This window comes from Phaenicophaeus curvirostris, unplaced genomic scaffold (assembly GCF_032191515.1).
Source record: "Phaenicophaeus curvirostris isolate KB17595 unplaced genomic scaffold, BPBGC_Pcur_1.0 scaffold_637, whole genome shotgun sequence".
Lineage (NCBI taxonomy): Eukaryota > Metazoa > Chordata > Aves > Cuculiformes > Cuculidae > Phaenicophaeus > Phaenicophaeus curvirostris.
Window position 1 is genome coordinate 1 of NW_027207161.1, and position 23,998 is coordinate 23,998.

At 59.1% G+C, this 23,998-nt stretch overlaps 1 protein-coding gene across 1 annotated transcript; it reads left to right on the top strand.

Moving 5' to 3' along the window:
- Nucleotides 1-4,275: 4,275 nt before the first annotated feature.
- MAG (myelin associated glycoprotein) lies at nucleotides 4,276-18,421 on the top strand. Its single transcript, XM_069883171.1, has 6 exons — nucleotides 4,276-4,615; nucleotides 6,199-6,495; nucleotides 9,164-9,424; nucleotides 12,645-12,905; nucleotides 15,551-15,862; nucleotides 18,321-18,421. Exons 1-6 carry the CDS (start codon nucleotides 4,276-4,278, stop codon nucleotides 18,419-18,421), a joined length of 1,572 nt encoding a protein of 523 aa, XP_069739272.1.
- The last annotated feature ends 5,577 nt before the right edge of the window (nucleotides 18,422-23,998 follow it).

The following is a 23,998-nucleotide window of genomic DNA, read 5'->3' on the forward strand; positions in this document are numbered from 1 at the left end:
GGGTGAAAAAAAGGGGGTTTTGGTTAAAAAAAAGGAGTTTGGGGGGGGAAAGGGGGGGGGGGGGCGCTCGGTGGTGTCACCCGGCGGTGCCAGGCGCTTGGGGACAATGGGGACAATGGGTGACATGGGGGGGGGGAACAGGGACAATGGGGACAGTGGGAGACTGGGGACAATGGGGAGACTGGGGACAGAGGGACACTGGGAGCACTGGGGACAATGGGGACAAGGAGGGGACAGTGGGGACGAGGGGGATACTGGGGATACTGGGGACACTGGGGACACTGGGGACAAGGGGGCACTGAGGGCACTGGGGACACTGGGGACAAGGGGGCACTGGGAGCACTGGGGACACTGGGGACACTGGGGACACTGGGGATACTGGGGACACTGGGGATACTGGGGACACTGGGGACAAGGGGGCATTGGGGACACTGGGGACAAGGGGGATACTGGGGACACTGGGGACACTGGGAGCACTGGGGACACTGGGGACACTGGGGATACTGGGGACACTGGGGACAAGGGGGCATTGGGGACACTGGGGACAAGGGGGATACTGGGGACACTGGGGACACTGGGGGCACTGGGGACACTGGGGACACTGGGGACAAGGGGACAGTGGGGGCACTGGGGACACTGGGAACACTGGGGATACTGGGACGCTGGGGATACTGGGGACACTGGGGACACTGGGGACAAGGAGGGGACACTGGGGACACTGGGGACACTGGGGACAAGGAGGGGACACTGGGGACACTGGGGACACTGGGGACAAGGAGGCACTGGGGGCACTGGGAACACTGGGGACACTGGGGACACTGGGGACAAGGGGGCAGTGGGGGCACTGGGGACACTGGGGATACTGGGACGCTGGGGATACTGGGGACACTGGGGGCACTGGGGACAAGGGGGCAGTGGGGACACTGGGGACAAGGAGGCACTGGGAGCACTGGGGACACTGGGGGCACTGGGAGCACTGGGGACACTGGGGATACTGGGGACAATGGGGGATACTGGGGATACTGGGGACACTGGGGACAATGAGGGACAATGAGGGACAGGGGGACACTGGGAGCACTGGGACAGGGACACTGGGGAGACTGGGGACAATGGGGACAATGAGGGACATTGGGGGAGACTGGGGACACTGGGGAGAATGGGGACAATGGGGACACTGGGGGAGACTGGGGACAATGGGGACACTGGGGCAGCAAGGGACAGGGGGACACAATGAGGGACAAGGGACAGAGGGACACTGGGAGCACTGGGGACACTGGGGGCACTGGGAGCACTGGGGACACTGGGGATACTGGGGACAATGGGGGATACTGGGGATACTGGGGACACTGGGGACAATGAGGGACAATGAAGGACAGGGGGACACTGGGAGCACTGGGGGACACTGGGGAGACCGGGGAGACTGGGGACAGTGGGACAAGGGGGTCACCGGGACAAGGGGGATACTGGGGACACTGGGAGCACTGGGGACACTGGGACAAGGGGACACTGGGGGAGACTGGGGACAATGGGACAATGGGGACAGGGAGACACTGGGAACACTGGGGACACTGGGAGCACTGGGACAGGGACACTAGGGACACTGGGGACACTGGGGACACTGGGACAGGGACACTGGGGACACTGGGAGTTCTGGGACAGGGACACTGGGAGCACTGGGAGCACTGGGACAGGGACACTGGGGACACTGGGGTCACTGGGGACACTGGGGACACTGGGAGCACTGGGACAGGGACACTGGGGACACTGGGGACACTGGGGACACTGGGACACTGGGGACACTGGGAGCACTGGGAGCACTGGGACAGGGACACTGGGGATACTGGGGACACTGGGGACACTGGGGACACTGGGAGCACTGGGAGCACTGGGACAGGGACACCGGGAGCACTGGGAGCACTGGGACAGGGACACTGGGGACACTGGGGACACTGGGAGCACTGGGAGCACTGGGAGCACTGGGACAGGGACACTGGGGACACTGGGGACACTGGGGACACTGGGACAGGGACACTGGGAGCACTGGGACAGGGACACTGGGGACACTGGGGACACTGGGGACACTGGCGACACTGGGAGCTCTGGGACAGGGACACTGGGAGCACTGGGAGCACTGGGAGCACTGGGACAGGGACACTGGGGACACTGGGGACACTGGGAGCACTGGGAGCACTGGGAGCACTGGGAGCACTGGGACAGGGACACTGGGGACACTGGGGACACTGGGAGCACTGGGAGCACTGGGAGCACTGGGACAGGGACACTGGGGACACTGGGGACACTGGGAGCACTGGGAGCACTGGGAGCACTGGGACAGGGACACTGGGGACACTGGGGACACTGGGAGCACTGGGAGCACTGGGAGCACTGGGACAGGGTCACTGGGGATACTGGGGATACTGGGAGAGGACATTGAGGACCCTGGGGGATACTGGGAGGGGATACTGGGGATACTGGGGGACACTGGGGACACAGGGAGGGGACACTGGGGATACTGGGGGACACTGGGGACACAGGGAGGGGATACTGGGGATACTGGGGAACCTTGCTGACATTGGGGTATACTGGGAGGGGATACTGGGGATACTGGGGGATACTGGGGGATACTGGGGATACTGGGGATACTGGGGACACAGGGAGGGGACACTGGGGATACTGGGGATACTGGGGATACTGGGGGATACTGGGAGGGCTTACTGGTGACACTGGTTTCCCAGCCATGAGCCCAGTGGCCGCTGCCCTCCTGCTACTGGTCCTGCCGCCAGGTACTGGGAGGGACTGGGAGGGACTGGGAGGGACTGGGAGGGACTGGGATGTACTGGGAGGGGACTGGGAGGGACTGGGGGGGACTGGGAGGGGACTGGGAGGGACTGGGAGGGGACTGGGAGGGACTGGGGGGGACTGGGAGGGGACTGGGAGGGGACTGGGAGGGACTGGGGGGGACTGGGAGGGACTGGGAGGGACTGGGAGGGACTGGGGGGCACTGGGAGGGCCCCAGGGCCCAGTTAACAGGGGCTCGAACCCCGTTATTAGCACTAATAATGACTCAAAACCTCATTATTAGCCCTAATAATTGATCCTGATCCCATTATTAGCGCTAATTAACACCCCAAATCCCACTATTAGCGCTAATTAATGCTTCAAATCCCATTATTAGCGCTAATTAATGCTTCAAATCCCATTATTAGTGCTAATTAATGCCTCAAATCCCATTATTAGCCCTAATTAGTGCCCCAAACCCCATTATTAGCCCTAATTAATGCCTCAAATCCTATCATTAGCGCTAATAAACGCCTCAAATCTCATTATTAATGCTAATAAATGCCCTAAATCCCATTATTAGCCCTAATAAATGCCCTAAACTCCATTATCACTAATAAGCCCCTCATACTTCATCATTAGCCCTAATAAATGCCCCAAATCTCATTATTAGCGCTAATAAACCCCTCAAATCTCATTATTAGCCCTAATAAATGCCCTAAACTCCATTATTAGCCCTAATAAATGCCTCAAATCCCATTATAATCACTAATAAGCCCCTCAAACTCCATCATTAGCCCTAATAAATGCCCCAAATCCCATTATTAGCGCTAATAAATGCCTCACATCCCATTATTAGCACTAATAAATGCCCCAAATCCCATTATTAGCGCTAATAAATGCCCCAAATCCCATTCTTATCACTAATAAATACCCCAAATCCCATTATTAGCCCTAATAAACGCCCCAAATCCCATTATTAGCCCTAATAAACGCCCCAAATCCCATTATTAGCACTAATACATGCCCCAAATCCCATTATTAGCGCTAATAAATGCCTCAAATCTCATTATTAACACTAATAAATGCCTCAAATCTCATTATTATCGCTAATAAATGCCCCAAATCCCATTATTAGTGTTAATAAATGCCTCAAATCTCATTATTAGTGCTAATAAGTGCCTCAAATCCCATCATTAGCCCTAATAAAGGCCCCAAATCCCATTATTAGCGCTAATAAACGCCCCAAATCCCATTATTAGTGCTAATAAACGCCCCAAATCCATTCTTATCGCTAATAAACGCCCCAAATCCCATTATTAGTCCTAATAAACGCCCCAAATCCCATTATTAGCGCTAATAAACGCCCCAAATCCCATTATTAGCCCTAATAAAGGCCCCAAATCCCATTCTTAGCCCTACTAATGGCCCCCGCGCCCCATTTTCTCGCCTCCTCTCCCCTCCGCAGGCGGCGTCGGGGGCCCCTGGGCGGCCTGGATGCCCCCGTCGCTCTCGGGGCTCTCGGGGGGCTGCGTCTCCATCCCCTGCCGCTTCGGGTACCCCGAGGAGCTGCGGCCCAGCGCCGTCCACGGGCTCTGGTATTTCGGGAGCCCGTACCCCAAGAATTACCCGCCGGTGGTGGCTCGCTCGCGGGCGGGCGCCGTCCACGAGAGCTTCGCGGGGCGCGCGGAGCTTTCGGGGGACCCCGGGCTGCGGGATTGCTCGCTGCGACTCGGGCCCCTCAGCCCCGAGCTGGCCGGCAAGTATTATTTTCGGGGGGACCTGGGGGGCTACAACCAGTACAGCTTCGCCGAGCACGCCAACCTCGAGGTGCTCGGTGAGTATGGGGTGGGGGGGGGCTGGGAGACCAGTTTGGGGGGGACTGGGGGGGCTGGGAACCAGTTTGAGGGGGCTGGGAGCTCATTTGGGGGGCTGGGAGACCAGTTTGGGGGGGACTGGGAGGGCTGGGAACCAGTTGGGGGGGACTGGGAGAGCAACAGGGGGGCTTGGGGGGGCTGGGAACCAATTTCGGGGGGCTGGGAGCTCACTTGGGGGCTGGGAGACCATTTGGGGGGGACTGGGGGGGCTGGGAACCAGTTTGAGGGGGCTGGGAGCTAATTTGGGGGGCTGGGAGACCAGTTTGGGGGGCTGGGAGCTCATTTGGGGGGCTGGGAGACCAGTTTGGGGGGCTGGCACCCCAGTTTTGGGGGTGGGAGGAGCTGGAACCCCAATTCCAATGAGGGTCCCCAGTCCTGGGGTCTCCTGGAACCCCAACTCCATGGAGGGTCCCCAATCCTGATCTTCTGGGTCCCATCACCCCATCCTGGTCTCCTGGAACCCCAACTCCATTGAGGGTCCCCAATCCTGGGGTCTCCTGGAACCCCAACTCCATTGAGGGTCCCCAATCCTGATCTTCTGGGTCCCCACACCTCATCCTGGTCTCCTGGAACCCCAACTCCATTGAGGGTCCCCAATCCTGGGGTCTCCTGGAACCCCAACTCCACGGAGGGTCCCCAGTCCTGGGGTCTCCTGGAACCCCAACTCCATGGAGGGTCCCCAATCCTGGGGTCTCCTGGAACCCCAACTCCATTGAGGGTCTCCAGACATGGATATCTGGGTCCCACCACCCCATCCTGGTCTCCTGGAACCCCAACTCCACTGAGGGTCCCCAGTCCTGGGGTCTCCTGGGACCCCAACTCCATGGAGGGTCCCCAATCCTGGGGTCTCCTGGGACCCCAACTCCATTGAGGGTCTCCAGACTTGGATATCTGGGTCCCATCACCCCATCCTGGTCTCCTGGAACCCCAACTCCATTGAGGGTCCCCAATCCTGGGGTCTCCTGGAACCCCAACTCCATGGAGGGTCTCCAGACTTGGATATCTGGGTCCCAAGACCCCATCCTGGTCTTCTGGAACCCCAACTCCATTGAGGGTCCCCAATCCTGGGATCTCCTGGAACCCCAACTCCATTAAGGGTCCCCAGTCCTGATGTTCTGGATCCCATCACCCCATCCTGGTCCCCTGGAACCCCAACTCCATGGAGGGTCCCCAATCCTGATCTTCTGGGTCCCATCACCCCATCCTGGTCTCCTGGAACCCCAACTCCATTGAGGGTCTCCAGACTTGGATATCTGAGTCCCATCACCCCACCCTGGGGTCTCCTGGAACCCCAACTCCACTGAGGGTCCCCAATCCTGATGTTCTGGATCCCATCACCCCATCCTGGTCTCCTGGAACCCCAACTCCATGGAGGGTCTCCAGACTTGGATATCTGGGTCCCATCACCCCATCCTGGTCTCCTGGGTCTCCAGCTCCATTGAGGGTCTCCAGCCTTGGACATGTGGGACCCCCAACCCCATCCTAATCTCCTGGGGTCCCCCATCTCCCACCCCCCACCCCGGTCACCCCGTTTTCTCCACAGAGGAGCCCCTCCTGGAGGTCCCTCCTGACGTGGTGGCCGGAGAGGAGGTCGAGCTCCAGTGCCGCGTGCCGGACAACTGCCCCGAGCTGCGTCCCCGCGTCCGCTGGGAAGGGACCGAGGACCTCCTGGAGGTCTCCGAGCGGCAGGTCCGGGAGGACCAAAGCGGAGCCGCCACCCTCCTGGTTCTCCTGAGGTTCCGAGCCCGGAGAGAAGACGGAGGACGGAGGCTGGAGTGTCGCGTGGCCTTCGCCAACAGCTCCTTGGCCTTCCAGGCCGCCACCACCCTCGACGTCCAGTGTGAGTTGGGGACCCCCCCGGGGACCCCCACGTCCTTGGGGTTGTGGGTGAGGAACATCTGGGTGCTCCCAACACCAACTTCCACCTTCTGGAATCTAGGGTCCATATTTTGGGGTTCTGGCTCCATGTTTTGAGCTTCTAGCTCCATATTCTGAGGTTCTAGCTCAATATTTTGGGGCTCTGGCTCCATATTTTGAGGTTCTAGCTCCATATTCTGAGGTTCAAGGTCCATATTTGGAGTTCTGGCTCCATATTTTGAGGTTCTAGCTCAATCTTTTGGTGTTCGGGTCCATATTTTGGGGTTCAGGTTCCATATTTGGAGGTTCAAGGTCCATATTTCAGGGTTTAGTTCCATATTTTGAGGTTCAAGGTCCATCTTTTGGGGTCCAGAGTCCATCTTCTGGTGTTCAGGTCCATATTTTGGGGTTCTGGCTCCATATTTTGAGGTTCTAGCTCCATATTTTGAGGTCCAAGGTCCATATTTGGGGGTTCTGGCTCCATATTTTGGGGTTTGAGGTCCATATTTTGGTGTTCAGGTCCATATTTTTGGGTTCTGGCTCCATATTTTGGGGTCCAGGTTCCATCTTTTGGTGTTTAGGTTCAAATTTGGAGGTTCTAGCTCCATATTTTGTGGTTCTAGCTCAATATTTCAGGGCTCTGGCTCCATATTTTGAGGTTCTAGCTCCATATTCTGAGGTTCAAGGTCCATATTTTGAGGCTCTGGCTCCATATTTTGAGGTTCTAGCTCAATCTTTTGGTGCTCGGGTCCATATTTTGGGGTTCTGGCTCCATATTTTGAGGTCCAAGGTCCATATTTGGGGTTCTGGCTCCATATTTTGAGGTTCTAGCTCAATCTTTTGGTGTTCGGGTCCATATTTTGGGGTTCAGGTTCCATATTTGGAGGTTCTAGCTCCATATTTCAGGGTTTAGTTCCGTATTTTGAGGTTCAAGGTCCATCTTTTGGGGTCCAGGTTCCATCTTTTGGTGTTCAGATCCATATTTTGGTGTTCTGACTCCATATTTTGAGGTTCAAGGTCCATATTTTGGTGTTCAGGTCGATATTTCAGGGTTTAGTTCCATATTTTGAGGTTCAAGGTCCATCTTCTGGGATCCAGGGTCCATCTTTTGGTGTTCAGATCCATATTTTAGGTTTCTGGCTCCATATTTTGAGGTCCAAGGTCCATAATTGGGGTTCTGGCTCCATATTTTGAGGTTCTAGCTCAATCTTTTGGTGTTCAGGGCCATATTTTGGGGTTCAGGTTCCATATTTTGAGGTTCTAGCTCCATATTTCAGGGTTTAGTTCCATATTTTGAGGTTCAAGGTCCATCTTTTGGGGTCCAGGTTCCATCTTTTGGTGTTCAGATCCATATTTTGGGGATCTGGCTCCATATTTTGAGGTCCAAGGTCCATATTTTGGGGTTCTGGCTCCATATTTTGAGGTTCTAGCTCAATCTTTTGATGTCCAGGTCCATATTTTGGGGTTCAGGTTCCATATTTTGAGGTTCAAGGTCCATCTTTTGGGGTCCAGCTTCCATCTTTTGGTGTTCAGCTCCATATTTTAGGGTTCTGGCTCCATATTTTGTGGTTCAAGGTCCATCCTTTGGTGTTCAGGTCGATATTTCAGGGTTTAGTTCCATATTTTCTGGTTCAAGGTCCATCTTTTGGGGTCCAGGTTCACATTTTAGGGGTCCAGGTTCCAACTTTTGGTGTGCAGATCCAAATTTTGTGGTTCTGGCTCCGTATTTTGTGGTTCAAGGTCCATCTTTTGGTGTTCAGGTCCATATTTTAGGTTTCTGGCTCCATATTTTGAGGTTCAGGTAGATGTTTTAGGGTTTAGTTCCATATTTTGAGGTTCAAGGTCCATCTTTGGGGGTCCAGGTTCCATCTTTTGGTGTTCAGCTCCATATTTTTGGGTTCTGGCTCCATATTTTGAGGTGCAAAGTCCATATTTTTGATGTTCAAGTCCATCTTTTGGTGCTCAGATCCATATTTTTGGGTTCTGGCTCCTTATTTTGGAGTCCAGGGTCCGTCTTTTGGTGTTCTGATCCATATTTTGTGGTTCAAAGTCCATATTTTTGTGTTCAAGTCCATATTTTGGGGATGGGGCTCCATATTTTGTGGTGCAAGGTCCATATTTTGGTGTTCAGATCCATATTTTGGGGTTTTGGCTCCATATTTTGAGGTTCAAGGTCCATATTTTGGGGTCCAGGGTCCATCTTTTGGGGTTCTGGCTCCATATTTTGAGGTTCAAGGTCCATATTTTGGGGTCCAGGGTCCATCTTTTGGGGTTCTGGCTCCATATTTTGAGCTTCAAGGTCCATCTTTTGTTGTCCACGTTCCATCTTTTGCTGTTCAGATGCAAATTTTGGGGTTCTGGCTCAATTCTTTGGGGTCCAGGTTCCATCTCTGGGGTCCAGGTCCGTATTTTGGGGTTCGGGCTCCATATTTTGAGGTCCAAGGTCCACATTTTGAGGTTCAAGGTCCATTTTTTGGTGTTCAGGTCCATCTTTTGGTGCTCACATCCATATTTTTGGGTTCTGGCTCCGTATTTTGAGGTCCAAGGTCCATATTTTGGGGTTCAGGTCCATATTTTGGGGTTCAGCTCCATATTTTAGGGTTCAGCTCCATCTTTTGAAGCTCAAGCTCCATCTTTCGGGTCCTTTCCAGATGCTCCTCGGGTGCTGGAGGTGTCGGGTCCCGGCGAGGTGGTCGAGGGGTCCCCGGTGGATCTGGGCTGCGAGGCCGAGGGGCGCCCCCCGCCTTTGCTCTCCTGGTTCCGGGGCGCCTCGGTCTTACGGGAGGAACCGGTTTCGACCGGTTTACACCTGCTTCTACCCCGGGTCGAACCGGATCAAGCCGGAACCTACAGCTGCGTCGCCGAGAACCGACACGGACGCCACAACCGGAGCCTCGAGCTGCACGTGGCCTGTGAGGAGGGGGAAATGGGGGGGGTCGGGGGGACCCCCTGCCTTGGGGAACCCCTGGGTCCCACCCCTGGGTCCCTTTTTGGGGTCCCCCCACCCTTTGGGCCACCCTAGATCCCACCCCTGGGTCCCTTTTTGGGGTCCCCCCCACTTTGGGCACCCCTAGATCCCACCCCTGGGTCCCTTTTTGGGGTCCCCCCCTCTTTGGGTCCCCCTGAATCCCTCCTTGGGTCCCTCCTGGGTCCCCTTTTTGGGGTCCCACCCCTTTGGGTCCCCCTCAATCCCCACCTTGGGTCCCTCCTGGGTCTCTTTTTTGGGGGCCCCCAACCTTTGGGCACCCCTAGACCCCACCTCTGGGTCCCTTTTTGGGGTCCCACCTCTTTGGGTCCCCCTCAATCCTGCCCTTGTGTCCCTCCTGGGTCCCCTTTTTGGGGTCCCCTCTCTTTGGATACCCCTGAATCCCCCCCTTGGGACACCCTTGGATCCCTTTTTGGGGTCCCCCCCCTTTGGGTCCCCCAAGATCCCATCCTTGGGTCCCTTTTTGGGGTCCCCCCCTTTGGGTCCCCCAAGATCCCACCCTTGGGTCCCTTTTTGGGGTCCCCCCTCTCTTTGGGCACCCCTAAATCCCACCCTAGAGTCTCTCCTGGGTCCCCTTTTTGGGGTACCCCCTCTTTGGGAACCCCTAGATCCCACACCTGGGTCCCTTTTTGGGGTCCCCCCCTCTTTGGGTCCCCCTGAGTGTCCCCCTTGGGTCCCTCCTGGGTCCCCTTTTTGGGGTCCCCCCCCCCTTTGGGCCCCCTGAATCCCCACCTTGAGCCACCCTCGGGTCCCTTTTTGGGGTCCCCCCTTTTTGAGTCCACCTGAATGCCCCTTGGGACATCTTTGGATCCCTTTTTGGGGTCCCCCCCCTTTGGGCCCCCCTAGATCCCAACCTTCGGTCCCTTTTTGGGGTCCCCCCACTTTGGGCCCCCCTCAATCCCCCCCTTGGGACACCCTTGGATCCCTTTTTGGGGTCCCCCCTTTTTGAGTCCCCCTGAATCCCCCCCCTTGGGACACCCTCAGGTCCCTTTTTGGGGTCCCCCCTCTTTGAGTCCCCCTGAATCCCCCCCTTGGGTCCCTCCTGGGTCCCTTTTTGAGGTCCCCCCCCCCTTTGTGCCCCCCTCAATCTCCCCCTTGAGCCATCCTCAGGTCCCTTTTTGGGGTCCCCCCCCTTTGAGGGTCCCCAAGGTCCCTTTTGCTCTCCCCCAGCTCCTATTTTTGTCCTATAGGGTCCTCCAACCCCCTTTTTCCCCCCGCAAACCCCCTTTTTTCCCCCCCAAAACCCCCTTTTTCCCCCTCAAACCCCCTTTTTCCCCCACTCAAACCCCCTTTTTCCCCCTCCAACCCCCCCTTTTTCCCCCCCAAAACCCCCTTTTTCCCCCTCAAACCCCCTTTTTCCCCCCCACAAACCCCCTTTTCCCTCCAACCCCCTTTTTCCCCCTCCAACCCCCCTTTTCCCCCACCAACCCCCTTTTTCCCCCTCCACCCCCCTTTTCCCCCCTCAAACCCCCATTTTCCCCCCCAAACCCCCCTTTTTCCCCCCCACAAACCCCCTTTCCCCCCCACAAACCCCCTTTTTCCCCCACCAACCCCCCTTTTCCCCCTCCAACCCCCTTTTCCCCCCTCCAACCCCCCTTTTTCCCCCTCCAACCCCCCTTTTTCCCCCCTCCAACCCCCTTTTCCCCCTCCAACCCCCCTTTTTCCCCCTCCAACCCCCTTTTTCCCCCACAAACCCCCTTTTTCCCCCCCAAAACCCCCTTTTTCCCCCCCACAAACCCCCTTTTCCCCCCTCAAACCCCCTTTTTCCCCCCCACAAACCCCCTTTTCCCCCCCAAAACCCCCTTTTTCCCCCCCACAAACCCCCTTTTTACCCCCTCAAACCCCCCTTTTTCCCCCTCCACCCCCTTTTTCCCCCTCAAACCCCTTTTTCCCCCTCCAACCCCCCTTTTTCCCCCTCAAACCCACTTTTCCCCCCCAAAACCCCCTTTTTCCCCCCACAAACCCCCTTTTTCCCCCTCAAACCCCCTTTTCCCCCACTCAAAACCCCCTTTTTCCCCCTCCAACCCCCCCTTTTTCCCCCCCAAAACCCCCTTTTTCCCCCCCAACCCCCTTTTTTCCCCCCCACAAACCCCCTTTTTCCCCCTCCAACCCCCCTTTTTCCCCCTCCAACCCCCCTTTTTCCCCCCTCCAACCCCCTTTTTCCCCCTCCAACCCCCCTTTTTCCCCCTCCAACCCCCTTTTTCCCCCTCAAACCCCCTTTTTCCCCCTCAAACCCCCTTTTTCCCCCCCACAAACCCCCTTTTTCCCCCCCACAAACCCCCTTTTTCCCCCTCAAACCCCCTTTTTCCCCCCCAAAACCCCCTTTTTCCCCCACAAACCCCCTTTTTCCCCCCTCCAACCCCCTTTTTCCCCCCTCAAACCCCCTTTTTCCCCCCCAAAACCCCCTTTTTCCCCCCCACAAACCCCCTTTTTCCCCCCTCAAACCCCCTTTTTCCCCCCCCACAAACCCCCTTTTTCCCCCCGCAAACCCCCTTTTTTCCCCCCCAAAACCCCCTTTTTCCCCCTCAAACCCCCTTTTTCCCCCACTCAAACCCCCTTTTTCCCCCTCCAACCCCCCCTTTTTCCCCCCCAAAACCCCCTTTTTCCCCCCCCAAACCCCCTTTTTCCCCCCCACAAACCCCCTTTTTTCCCCCTCCAACCCCCCTTTTTCCCCCTCCAACCCCCCTTTTTCCCCCCTCCAACCCCCTTTTTCCCCCTCCAACCCCCCTTTTTCCCCCTCCAACCCCCTTTTTCCCCCTCAAACCCCCTTTTTCCCCCCCAAAACCCCCTTTTTCCCCCCCACAAACCCCCTTTTCCCCCCTCAAACCCCCTTTTTCCCCCTCAAACCCCCTTTTTCCCCCCCAAAACCCCCTTTTTCCCCCCCACAAACCCCCTTTTTCCCCCCTCAAACCCCCTTTTTCCCCCTCCAACCCCCCTTTTTCCCCCACCAACCCCCCTTTTTCTCCCCCAAACCCCCTTTTTCCCCCCCAAACCCCCTTTTTCCCCCCTCAAACCCCCTTTTTCCCCCTCCAATCCCCCTTTTTCCCCCTCCAACCCCCCTTTTTGCCCCCTCAAACCCCCTTTTTCCCCCCCAACCCCCTTTTCCTCCCCCCAACCCCCCCCTTTTAACCCCTTCCTCCCCGCAGACGCCCCGCGCTCCCCGATGCTGAACGGGTCCCTGTGGGTGGTGGCCGGGGACCCGGTGTGGGTGACGTGCGGGGCCTCCAGCCACCCCGCCCCCATCGTCTCGGTGACCCGGGGACGCCGGGTGGTGGCCGTGGCCGTCTACGAGCCCCAAGTGACCATGAGCTTGGCCTCGGCCTCCCCCGAAGATGCCGGCGAGTACCTGTGCCGCGCCGAGAACCAGCACGGCGAGAGCAGCCTCCCCTTCAACCTCACCGTCGAGTGTAAGGGGGCCCTGAAGGGGTTAATGAGGTCCCTGAAGGGGTTAATGAGGTCCTCGAAGGGGTTAATGAGGCACTGAAGGGGTTAATGAGGCCCAGAAGGGGTTAATGGTTCCCTTAAGGGGGAGCATTGTGGTCCCTAAGGGGTTAACAAGGTCCCTCAAGGGTTAACAAGGGCTCTAAGGGGGTATTGGGGTCCCTAAGATGGGGAGATTGGGGGCCCTAAGGGGTTAATGAGGTCCCTGAAGGGGTTAATGGTTCCCTGAAGGGGTTAATGAGGCCCTGAAGGGGTTAATGGTTCCCTGAAGGGGGAGTACTGTGGTCCCTAAGGGGTTAATGAGGTCCTCGAAGGGGTTAATGAGGCACTGAAGGGGTTAATGAGGCCCAGAAGGGGTTAATGGTTCCCTGAAGGGGGAGTACTGTGGTCCCTAAGGGGTTAATGAGGTCCCTCAAGGGTTAACAAGGGCCCTAAGGGGGGTATTGGGGTCCCTAAGATGGGGAGATTGGGGGCCCTAAGGGGTTAATGAGGTCCCTGAAGGGGTTAATGAGGCCCTGAAGGGGTTAATGGCTCTCTTAAGGGGTTAGTGAGGCTCTGAAGGGGTTAATGGTTCCCCTAAGGGGGAGCATTGTGGTCCCTAAGGGGTTAATGAGGTCACTAAGGGGTTAACAAGGGCCCTAAGGGGGGTATTGGGGTCCCTGAAGGGGTTAACGAGGCCCCTAAGGGGTTAATCAGGTCACTAAGGGGTTAATCAGGTCACTAGCGGGGAGATCTTGGGGTGCTATAGGGGTTAATGGGGTCCTATAGAGGTTATTGGGGTCCCTGGGTGTGGTTTTCGGGTGCTATAGGGGTTATTGGGGTGCTATAGGGGGTTCCTGGGGTCCTTGGCTGCAGTTTTTGGGGTCCCTGGGTGTGTTTTGGGAGTTCCAAGGGTGTTTTGGGGGTCCCTGCATGTAACTTTTGGGGTTCCAAGAGTGTTTTTGGGGTCCCTGGGTGTATTTTTGGGGTTCCAAGGGTGTTTTGGGGGTCCCTGCATGTAACTTTTGGGGTTCCAAGAGTGTTTTTGGGGTCCCTGGGTGTATTTTTGGGGTTCCAAGGATGTTTTTGGGGTCCCTGGGTGTGTTTTTTGGGGTGCCTGGATATAATTTTGGGGGTTCCAGGGGTGTTTTAGGGGCCCCTGGGTGTGTTTTTGGGCTTCCAAGGGTGGTTTTGGGGTCCCTGGGTGTATTTTTGGGGTTCCAAGGGTGTTTTTGGGGTCCCTGGGTGTGTTTTTGTGGTTCCAATGGTGTTTTTGAGGTTCCTGGGTGTAACTTTTGGAGCCCCTGGGTGTGTTTTTTGGGGTTCCAAGGGTGTTTTTGGGGTCCCTGCCTGTAAAATTTGGGCTTCCAAGGGTGTTTTGGGGGTTCCTGCATGTAACTTTTGGGGTTCCAAGGATGTTTTTGGGGTCCCTGGTTGTGGGTTTGGGGTTCCAAGAGTGCTTTGGGGGCCCCGGGGTGTATTTTTGGAGCCCCTGGATGTGTTTTTGGGGTCCCTGGGTGTAACTTTTGGGGGTTCCAAGGGTGTTTTTGGGGCCCCTGGGTGTGTTTTTGGGCTCCCAATGGTGTTTTTGGGGTCCCTGGGTGTGTTTTTGGGGTCCCTGGGTGTATTTTTGGAGCCCCTGGGTGTGTTTTTGGGGGTTCCAAGGGTGTTTTTGGGGGTCCCTGGGTGTGTTTTTGGGGTTCCAAGGGTGTTTTGGGGCCCCTGGGTGTAATTTTTGGGGTTCCAAGAGTGGTTTTGGGGCCCCTGGGTGTATTTTTGGGGTTCCAAGGGTGTTTTTGGGGCCCTGGGTGTAATTTTTGGGGTTCCAAGAGTGTTTTTGGGGCCCCGGGTGTGTTTTTGGGCTCCCAATGGTGTTTGGGGGTCCCTGGGTGTGTTTTTGGGGTCCCTGGGTGTATTTTTGGAGCCCCTGGGTGTGTTTTTTGGGGTTCCAAGGATGTTTTTGGGGTCCCTGGGTGTGTTTTTGGGGTTCCAAGGGTGTTTTGGGGCCCCTGGGTGTAATTTTTGGGTTTCCAAGAGTGGTTTTGGGGCCTTGGGTGTAATTTTTGGGGTTCCAAGGGCGTTTTTGGGGTCCCTGGGTGTGTTTTTTGGGGTGCTTGGGTGCAATTTTTGGGGTTCCAAGTGTGATTTTGGGGTCCCTGCGTGTAATTTTTGGGGTTCCAAGGGTGTTTTTGGGGTCCCTGCGTATAATTTTTTGGGTTCCAGGGGTGTTTTGGGGGCCCTGGGTGTGTTTTTGGAGCCCCTGGGTGTGTTTTTTGGGGTTCCAAGGGTGTTTTTGGGGTCCCTGGGTGTGTTTTTGGGGTTCCAAGGGTGTTTTGGGGCCCCTGGGTGTGTTTTTGGGGTTCCAAGGATGTTTTTGGGGTCCCTGGTTGTGTTTTTGGGCTTCCAAGGGTGTTTTTGGGGTCCCTGGTTGTGTTTTTGGGGTTCCAAGAGTGTTTTTGGGGTCCCTGTGTGTAATTTTTGGGCTTCCAAGGGTGTTTTTGGGGTTCCAAGGCTGGTTTTGGGGTCCCTGGTTGTGTTTTTGGGGTCCCTGGGTGTCATTTTTGGGCTTCCAAGGCTGGTTTTGGGGTCCCCCGGGTGTTTAATTTTCGGGGTGTCCCCCTGTTCCCCCCAGACCCCCCGATCCTCCTGTCGGACTCGCGCTGCACCCCGGGGGGCGACGGCGCCCGCTGCGTCTGCTCGGCCTCGGCCCTCCCGGAGCCCTCGCTCAGCTTCGAGCTGCCCTCCCGCAACGTCACCGTCACCGAGGGGCACCGGGACGTGACGGTGACGGCGCCGCCGGGAGCGGGGGGCGCCTCGCCGGGGGGCGTCACCGTCACCGCCGTCCTCGCCCTCCGAGGGACCCTCGACCCCCGCCTCGCCGTCCTCTGCGCCGCCCGCAACCCCCACGGCAGCGTCCGGCAGCAGCTCCGCTTCCAGCACCCCGGTGAGGGGGCTCCCCGGGGCACCTCGGGGCACCCCGTGTCACCCCGTGTCACCTCATGTCACCCTGTGTCACCTGGAGTCCCCCACGGGGTCACCGATGGGGCGTGGGAATTCCTGGCTGGGCTTTCCCACGCTCCATTGACCCCCAAATCCCATTCGGAACCACGTGTCACTCATCCTGGTGTCACCTCATGTCACCCACTGTCACCTCATGTCACCCCACGTCACCTCATGTCACCCTGTGTCACCTGGAGTCCCCCACGGGGTCACCTATGGGGCGTGGGAATTCCTGGCAGCACTTTCCCACGCCCCATTGACCCCAAATCCCATTCAGAACCACGTGTCACTCGTCCTGGTGTCACCTCATGTCACCCACTGTCACCTCATGTCACCCACTGTCACCCCGTGTCACCTCATGTCACCCCGTGTCACCCTGTGTCACCTGGAGTCACCCACGGGGTCATCTATGGGGCGTGGGAATTCCTGGCAGGGCTTTCCCACGCCCTATTGACCCCAAATCCCATTCAGAACCATGTGTCACTCATCCCGGTGTCACCTCATGTCACCCACTGTCACCTCATGTCACCCCGTGTCACCTCATGTCACCTCATGTCACCCTGTGTCACCCGGTGTCCCCCACGGGGTCACCTATGGGGCGTGGGAATTCTTGGCCGGGCTTTCCCACGCCCCATTGACCCCAAATCCCATTCAGAACCATGTGTCACTCATCCTGGTGTCACCTCGTGTCACCCAGTGTCACCTCATGTCACCTTGTGTCACCCCGTGTCACCTCATGTCACCCTGTGTCCCCTGGTGTCCCCCACGGGGTCACCTATGGGGCGTGGGAATTCCTGGCAGGGCTTTCCCACGCCCCATTGACCCCAAATCCCATTCGGAACCATGTGTCACTCATCCTGGTGTCACCTCGTGTCACCCCGTGTCACCTATTGTCACCTCATGTCACCCCATGTCACCTCATGTCACCTGGTGTCACCTCATGTCACCCTGTGTCCCCTGGAGTCACCTATGGGGTCACCTATGGGGCGTGGGAATTCCTGGCCGGGCTTTCCCACGCCCCATTGACCCCAAATCCCATTTGGAACCATGTGTCACTCATCCTGGTGTCACCTCATGTCTCCCAGTGTCACCTCATGTGACCTCATGTCACCTCATGTCACCCTGTGTCACCTGGTGTCCCCCACGGGGTCACCTATGGGGCGTGGGAATTCCTGGCAGGGCTTTCCCACGCCCCATTGACCCCAAATCCCATTCAGAACCATGTGTCACTCATCCTGGTGTCACCTCGTGTCACCCAGTGTCACCTCATGTGACCTCATGTGACCTCATGTCACCTCATGTCACCCTGTGTCACTTGGTGTCCCCCACGGGGTCACCTATGGGGCGTGGGAATTCCTGGCCGGGCTTTCCCACGCCCCATTGACCCCAAATCCCATCCAGAACCACGTGTCACTCATCCTGGTGTCACCTCGTGTCACCCCATGTCACCTCATGTCACCCCATGTCACCCTGTGTCACCTGGGGTCCCCCACGGGGTCACCTATAGGGCGTGGGAAACCCTGGCAAGGCTTTCCCACACTCCATTGACCCCAAATCCCATCCAGAACCATGTGTCACTCATCCTGGTGTCACCTCATGTCACCCCGCGTCACCTCATGTCACCTCATGTCACCCTGTGTCCCCTGGTGTCCCCCACGGGGTCACCTATGGGGCGTGGGAATTCCTGGCAGGGCTTTCCCACGCCCCATTGACCCCAAATCCCATTCAGAACCACGTGTCACTCGTCCCGGTCTCACCTCATGTCACCCACTGTCACCTATTGTCACCTCTTGTCACCCCATGTCATCTCATGTCACCCTGTGTCCCCTGGAGTCCCCCACAGGGTCACCTATGGGGCGTGGGAATTCCTGGCCGGGCTTTCCCACGCCCCATTGACCCCAAATCCCATTTGGAACCACGTGTCACTCATCCTGGTGTCACCTCGTGTCACCCAGTGTCACCTCATGTCACCCCATGTCACCTCATGTCACCCTGTGTCACCCGGTGTCCCCCACGGGGTCACCTATGGGGCGTGGGAATTTCTGGCAGCACTTTCCCACGCCCCATTGCCCCCACGCTGGGGCATTTACCCCCCTCCCCCTGCATTATTTGCCCCCCTCGGGGTGCAGTTACCCCCATCCCCTTCTATTTACCCCCCCCGGGTTTATTTACCCCCCCCGGGTTTATTTACCCCCCCAGGGGGCGATTTGCCCCTTCTGACCCCCCCGGGGGGGGGGGGGAGGAGGAGCGTGGGAATTTTTCCAGCTAGATTCCCACGGGGGGGGGGGAGGGTTAATTGCCCCCCTGGGGAGGGGGGGAGGGGGGTAATTGCCCCCCTGGCGAGGGGGGGAGGGGGGTAATTGCCCCCCCCCCACCTCCACGTGACGTTTTTGCCCCCGCAGGGGGGTTGGTTTGGGCCAAGGTGGGGCCGGTCGGGGCCGTCGTGGCCTTCGCCGTCGTCATCGCCCTCGTCTGCTACCTCAGCCAGAGCCGCCGCAAGTGAGAGACCTGGCCCCGCCCACTCGGGGAGGAGGCCACGCCCCCTTTCTGGAAGCCCCGCCCCCCTTCTGGAAGCCCCGCCCCCTCTGGGAAGGGGAGGGGGAACCCACGGGGAGGGGGGAACCCACTTAAACCAACCAGGAATAAGCCACGCCCCCTACTGGAGGCCACGCCTCTTTTGAAATAAGCCACGCCCCCTCTAAGACCACGTGACCCAATGGGTCACGCCCCCCTCGTGAAGCCCCGCCCCCTTGAGGAAGGGGAGGGGGGAATCTATGGGGAGGGGGGACCCACTTAAATCAAGTTGGGATAAGCCACGCCCCCTTTGGGATAAGCCACGCCCCCTCTTAGACCACGTGACTTATAAGCCACGCCCCTTTGGGGAGAAGCCACGCCCCCTTTGGATTATATAGGGGTTAATGGGGTGCTGTGGGGGTTAATGGGGTCCCTGGGTGGGGTTTTGGGGTCCCTGGGTGTGGATTTGGGGTGCTATAGGGGTTATTGGGGTTCTATAGGGGTTATTGGGGTGCTATAGGGGGTTATTGGGGTCCCTGGGTGCAGTTTTAGGGTCCCTGGGTGTGGATTTGGGGTGCTATAGGGGTCACTGGGGTGCTATAGGGGTTATTGGGGTCCCTGGGTGCAGTTTTGAGGTCCTTGGGTGTGGTTTTGGGGTGCTATGGGGGTTCTTGGGGTGTTGTGGGGGAGGGGGCGGGGCCAGCGTGGGGTCAAAGGTCACCGAGGGGTCACCGGAGGGGTCAAAGGTCACACCCCGGTGTCCCCTCCCCCCCCCCCAGGAAGGCGACGGGAAGCCCCGAGGTGACCCCGGTGCCACCAGCCCCAGCGGGGGACCCCGAGGGGAACCCCCTGCAGGTGGGACTGGGAGCACTGGGACGGACTGGGAGAGACTGGGAGAGACTGGGAGGGACTGGGAGGGACTGGGAGGCACTGGGGGAGACTGGGAGGGACTGGGAGGGGACTGGGAGGGACTGGGAGGGACTGGGAGGGAACAGGGAGGGGACTGGGAGGCACTGGGAGGGACTGGGAGGGACTGGGAGGGACTGGGAGGGGACTGGGAGGGGATTGAGGGGGACTGGGAGGGACTGGGAGGGGATTGAGGGGGACTGGGAGGGGACTGAGGGGGACTGGGAGGGGACTGGGAGGGACTGGGAGGGACTGGGAGGGACTGGGAGGGGACTGGGAGGGACTGGGAGGGGACTGGGAGGGACTGGGAGGGACTGGGAGGGGACTGGGAGGGGACTGGGAGGCACTGGGAGGGGACTGGGAGGTACTGGGAGCTTACTGGGAAGCATTGTGGGGCACTGGAGGGGCCTGGGATGTACTGGGAGGTACTGGGGGGGCACTGGAAGTACTGGGAAGCATTGTGGGGCACTGGGGAGCACTGGGGGGCACTGGAGCTTACTGGGAAGTATTGTGGGGCACTGGGGGGGCACTGGGGGGGCACTGGGAGGTACTGGGGGGTACTGGGAGCTTACTGGGAAGCATTGTGGGGCCCTGGGGAGGCACCGGGGGGGCGCTGGGAGGTACTGGGGGGGGGGGGGGGTTACTGGTTAACTGGTTTGTCCTGGCAGGCGCGGGGGCTGCGGGCGGCGCTGCGGCGCTGGGCGCTGGGGGAGGGGCCGGCGGGGCCCCCCTCTCCCGCCCCGCCCCCCCCGGCCCCCAAGGGCCCCCCCGAACCCCCCGAATACGCCGAGATCCGGGGCAAGTGACGCCCCACCCCCCCACCCCCCTGTCAATCACCGGCCTGGACACGCCCACCGACCACAACCCACGCCCCCTCGGCCCCTTTAGCCACGCCCACACCCACCAGCACTGCCTATTGCCGCCATAGCCACGCCCACCGCCCTTTAGCCACGCCCACCGACCATGGCCACGCCCACCAGCATTACATATGCCACGTGGCCACGCCCCCTGAACCGAGGCCACGCCCCCTTCCCCATAGACACACTCCTAGTGCCTACATGGCACGCCCACCGACCTATAAGCCACGCCCATTGCCGCAAGGCCACGCCACCCACACCCCAGTGTCTCTGTGGCCCCGCCCACCGCCCAGAGGCCCCGCCCCCTCAGCTCGAGGCCACGCCCCCTCCCAGCAGCAGTGTCTATAGCCCCGCCCACCGCCACGGAGGCCACGCCCCCTGCACAGAGGCCACGCCCACCGGCCCATAGCCCCGCCCCACCCTCTAGCCAGGCCTGGTGTCTCTGTGGCTCCGCCCCCTGCACGCAGGCCCCGCCCCCCGAGCCGTAGCCACGCCCACCGACCGCAAAGGCCACGCCCACTGCCTCGAAGCCACGCCCACCATCCACGTGGTGTTGTGGCCACGCCCCCAGCCCCACACCTTGATCCGTGGCCACGCCCACCTCCCCTTGTCGGCGTCGGCCCCCCCCCCCCCCCCCCGTTCCCATAGGGGCTCCCCTGGGTCCTAGAGCCCGTCCTGCCGTTCCTATAGGGGCTCCCCTGCGTTCATCACCCTATAGCCCCGCCCCCTCCCCTTGGCCCCGCCCTAGAGCCCCCCCCCGTCCCCGTTCCCATAGGGGCTCCCCTGGGTCCTGGGGCTCCCCTGGGTCCTTGAGCCCCTCCTGCAGTTCCCATAGGGGCTCCCCTGGGTCCTAGAGCCCCTCCTCTGGTCCCTATAGGGGCTCCCCTGGGTCCACCCCCTATAGCCCCGCCCCCTCCCTTGGCCCCGCCCCCTCCGTTATTTATTGCCCCCCCCTCATTAACGCCCTTAATGACCCCAATAAACAGGACGTGCCCGAAGGCCGCGACCGCTCGTGGGGGAAGATCTATAGGGGCCGGGTTGGGGGGCATGGAAATCTATAGGGGCTCCCCCGTGTCCTAGAGCCCCTCGCCCAGTTCCTATAGGGGCTCTCCTGGGCCCTAGTGGCCCCTCCCCATTCCTATAGGAGCTCAGCTGGGTCCCTGAGCCCCTCTCCCTGTTTCTATAGGGGCTCTCCAGGGGTGCTGTGGGCTCCTATAGGGGCGCTCCTGGGTCCTAGAGCCTCCCCTTCCATTCTTACAGGAGTTTCCCTCGTTCCTATAGGGTCTCTGCTGGGTCCTAGTCCCCCTCTCCCCATTGCCATAAGAGTTCCCCCAGGGTCCTAAAGCTCCCCTGGGTCCTAAAGCCCTTCTCCCAGTTCCTATAGGATCTTCTCTGGATCCTAAAGTTCCCCTCTTCTGTTCCTATAGGGGCTCCTCTGGGTCCTAAAACCCCCTTTCCCGTCCTACAGGGGCTCCCCCGGGACCTAGAGCCCCACTCCCTGTTCCTATAGAAGTTCTTGCGGGTTGTATGGGGTCTTATAGGGGCTCCCCTGGGTCCTAGAGTCACCCCTCTATCCTATAGGGTCTCCCCTGGGTCCTAGTGCCCCCTTCTCGTTCCTGCGGGGTCTCCGCTGGGTCCTAGAGCCCCCTCCCCATTTCTAGAGAAGCTTTTCCGGGTTCTATAGGTTCCTATAAGGTCTCTCCTGAGTCCTAGAGCCCCTCTCCCTGTTCCTATGGGGATCCCCTGGGTCCTAGCGCCCCCCTCTCGTTCCTATGGGGTCTCCGCTGGGTTCTAATGCCCCTCCCCATATCCATGGAGGCTCCCCTGGGTCCTAGAGTCAGCCCCTCGTTCCTAAGGGGTGTACGCTGGGTCATAGAACCCCCCTCCCCATTTCTATAGAAGTTCTTCCGGATGCTATGGGCTCTTCTGGATCCTAGAGCCCCTCTCCCTATTCCTATGGGGTCTCCCCTGGGTCCCAGAGCCCCCTTCTCGTTCCTATGGGGTCTCCGCTGGGTCCTAGAGCCCCCCTCCCCAGTCCCACAGGGGCTCCGCTGGGTCCTAAAGCCTCTCCCCCTACTCCTATGAAGGCTCTTCCGGGTTCTATGGGCTCCTATAGGGGCTCCCCTGGGTCCCCTCACTTTCCTATGCGGTTTCTACTGGGTCCTAGTGCCCTCTCCCCATTCCTATAGAAGCTCTTCCGGGTTCTATGGGCTCCTATAGGGTCTCCCCTGGGTCCTAGAGTCACCCTCTCTTTCCTATGGGGATCCCTGGGTCCTAGCGCCCCCTTCTCGTTCCTATGGGGTCTCCGTTGGGTCCTAGAGCCCCCTCCCTATTTCTATAGAATTTCTTCCGGGCGCTATAGGCTCCTATACGGTCTCTCCTGGGTCCTAAAGCCTCTCTTCCCGCTCCTATAAAGGCTCTTGCAGGTTCTATGGGCTCCTACAGTGTCTCCACTGGGTCCTAACGCCCCCTTCTCGTTCCTATGGGGTCTCCGCTGGGTCCTAGTGCCCCCTCCTCATTCCCATAGAGGCTCCCCTGGGTCCTAGAGTCAGCCCCTCGTTCCTATGGGGTCTCCACTGGGTCCTAGTGCCCACCTCCGCATGTCTATAGACGCACTTCCGGGTGCTATAGGCTCCTATACGGTCTCTCCTGGGTCCTAAAGCCTCTCTCCCCGCTCTTATAAAGGCTTTTCCGGGTTCTATGGCTCCTATAGGGTCTCCGCTGGGTCCTAGAGCCCCCTCTCTTTCCTATGGGGTCTCTGCTGGGTCCTAGTGCCCCCTCCCCATTTCTATAGAAGCTCTTCCGGTGCTATAGACTCCTATGCGGTCTCTCCTGGGTCCTAAAGCCTCTCTCCTCGCTCCTATAAAGCTCTTCCGGGTTCTATAGGCTCCTATACAGTCTCCGCTGGGTCCTATTGCCCTTCCCATGCCCATAGGGGCTCCGCTGGGTCCTAAAGCCCGCCCTCCGCTCGTTCCTATAGGGGCTCCTCTGGGTCCTAGTGCCCGCCCCCTTTTCCTACGGGGGCCTCTGCTGGGTCCTAATGCCCCTCCCCTTTCCAATAGGGTCTCCGCTGGGTCCTAAAGCCTCTCTCCCCGCTCCTATAAAGGCTCTTCCGGGTTCTATAGGCTCTATATACGGTCTCCGCTGGGTCCTAGTGCCCTTCCCCACGCCCATAGGGGCTCCGCTGGGTCCTAGCGCCCGCCCCTCCCCCCCCTTCCTACGGGGTCTCCTCTGGGTCTAAAGCTCCCCTTTCCTATAGGGTCTCCTCTGGGTCCTAGTGCCCCCCTCTTTCCTGTGGGTCTCTGCTGGGTCCTAGAGCCCCCCCCTTTCCTATATGGTCTCCACTGGGTCCTAGTGCCCCGCTCTTTCCTACGGGGTCTCTGCTGGGTCCTAGAGCCCCCCCCTTTCCTACGGGGTCTCCACTGGGTCCTAGAGCCCCCCCTTTCCTAGATGTTCTCCACTGGGTCCTAATGCCCCACCCCACACCCACAACACCCCCGGGTCCTAGTGCCCCCCTCACCCCCCCCCCCGCCCGTTTCCATCCGGGTCCCTCGCCCCTCCCCCCTCCCTCTGCGCATGCTCCTCCCCTCCCTTCCGGCCCTGCCCCTCCCCCCCCTTCCCCCCCCCCCCTTTTTTCCCCTCCCCCCCCCTTTTTTTTTCCCCTCCCCCCCCTCCTCGGGCTCCGCCGCCGCCGCCGCCACGATCGCTCCGGACCCCGCCGCCTCTTCTTTATTTTTTTTTTATTGGGGGGGGGGGGAGGTAACAGGGCTCTCTCTATTTTTTTTTGCCCCCCCCTGATTTTT

What these genes read in the sequence shown, in the direction of transcription:
- MAG (XM_069883171.1), top strand. Translation starts at nt 4,276, where the DNA reads ATGCCCCCGTCGCTCTCGGGGCTCTCGGGGGGCTGCGTCTCCATCCCC. An exon ending in CCTCGAGCTGCACGTGGCCT is followed by an intron (nt 9,425 to 12,644) that starts GTGAGGAGGGGG and finishes TCCTCCCCGCAG; the next exon opens with ACGCCCCGCGCTCCCCGATG. An exon ending in GCTCCGCTTCCAGCACCCCG is followed by an intron (nt 15,863 to 18,320) that starts GTGAGGGGGCTC and finishes TTGCCCCCGCAG; the next exon opens with GGGGGTTGGTTTGGGCCAAG.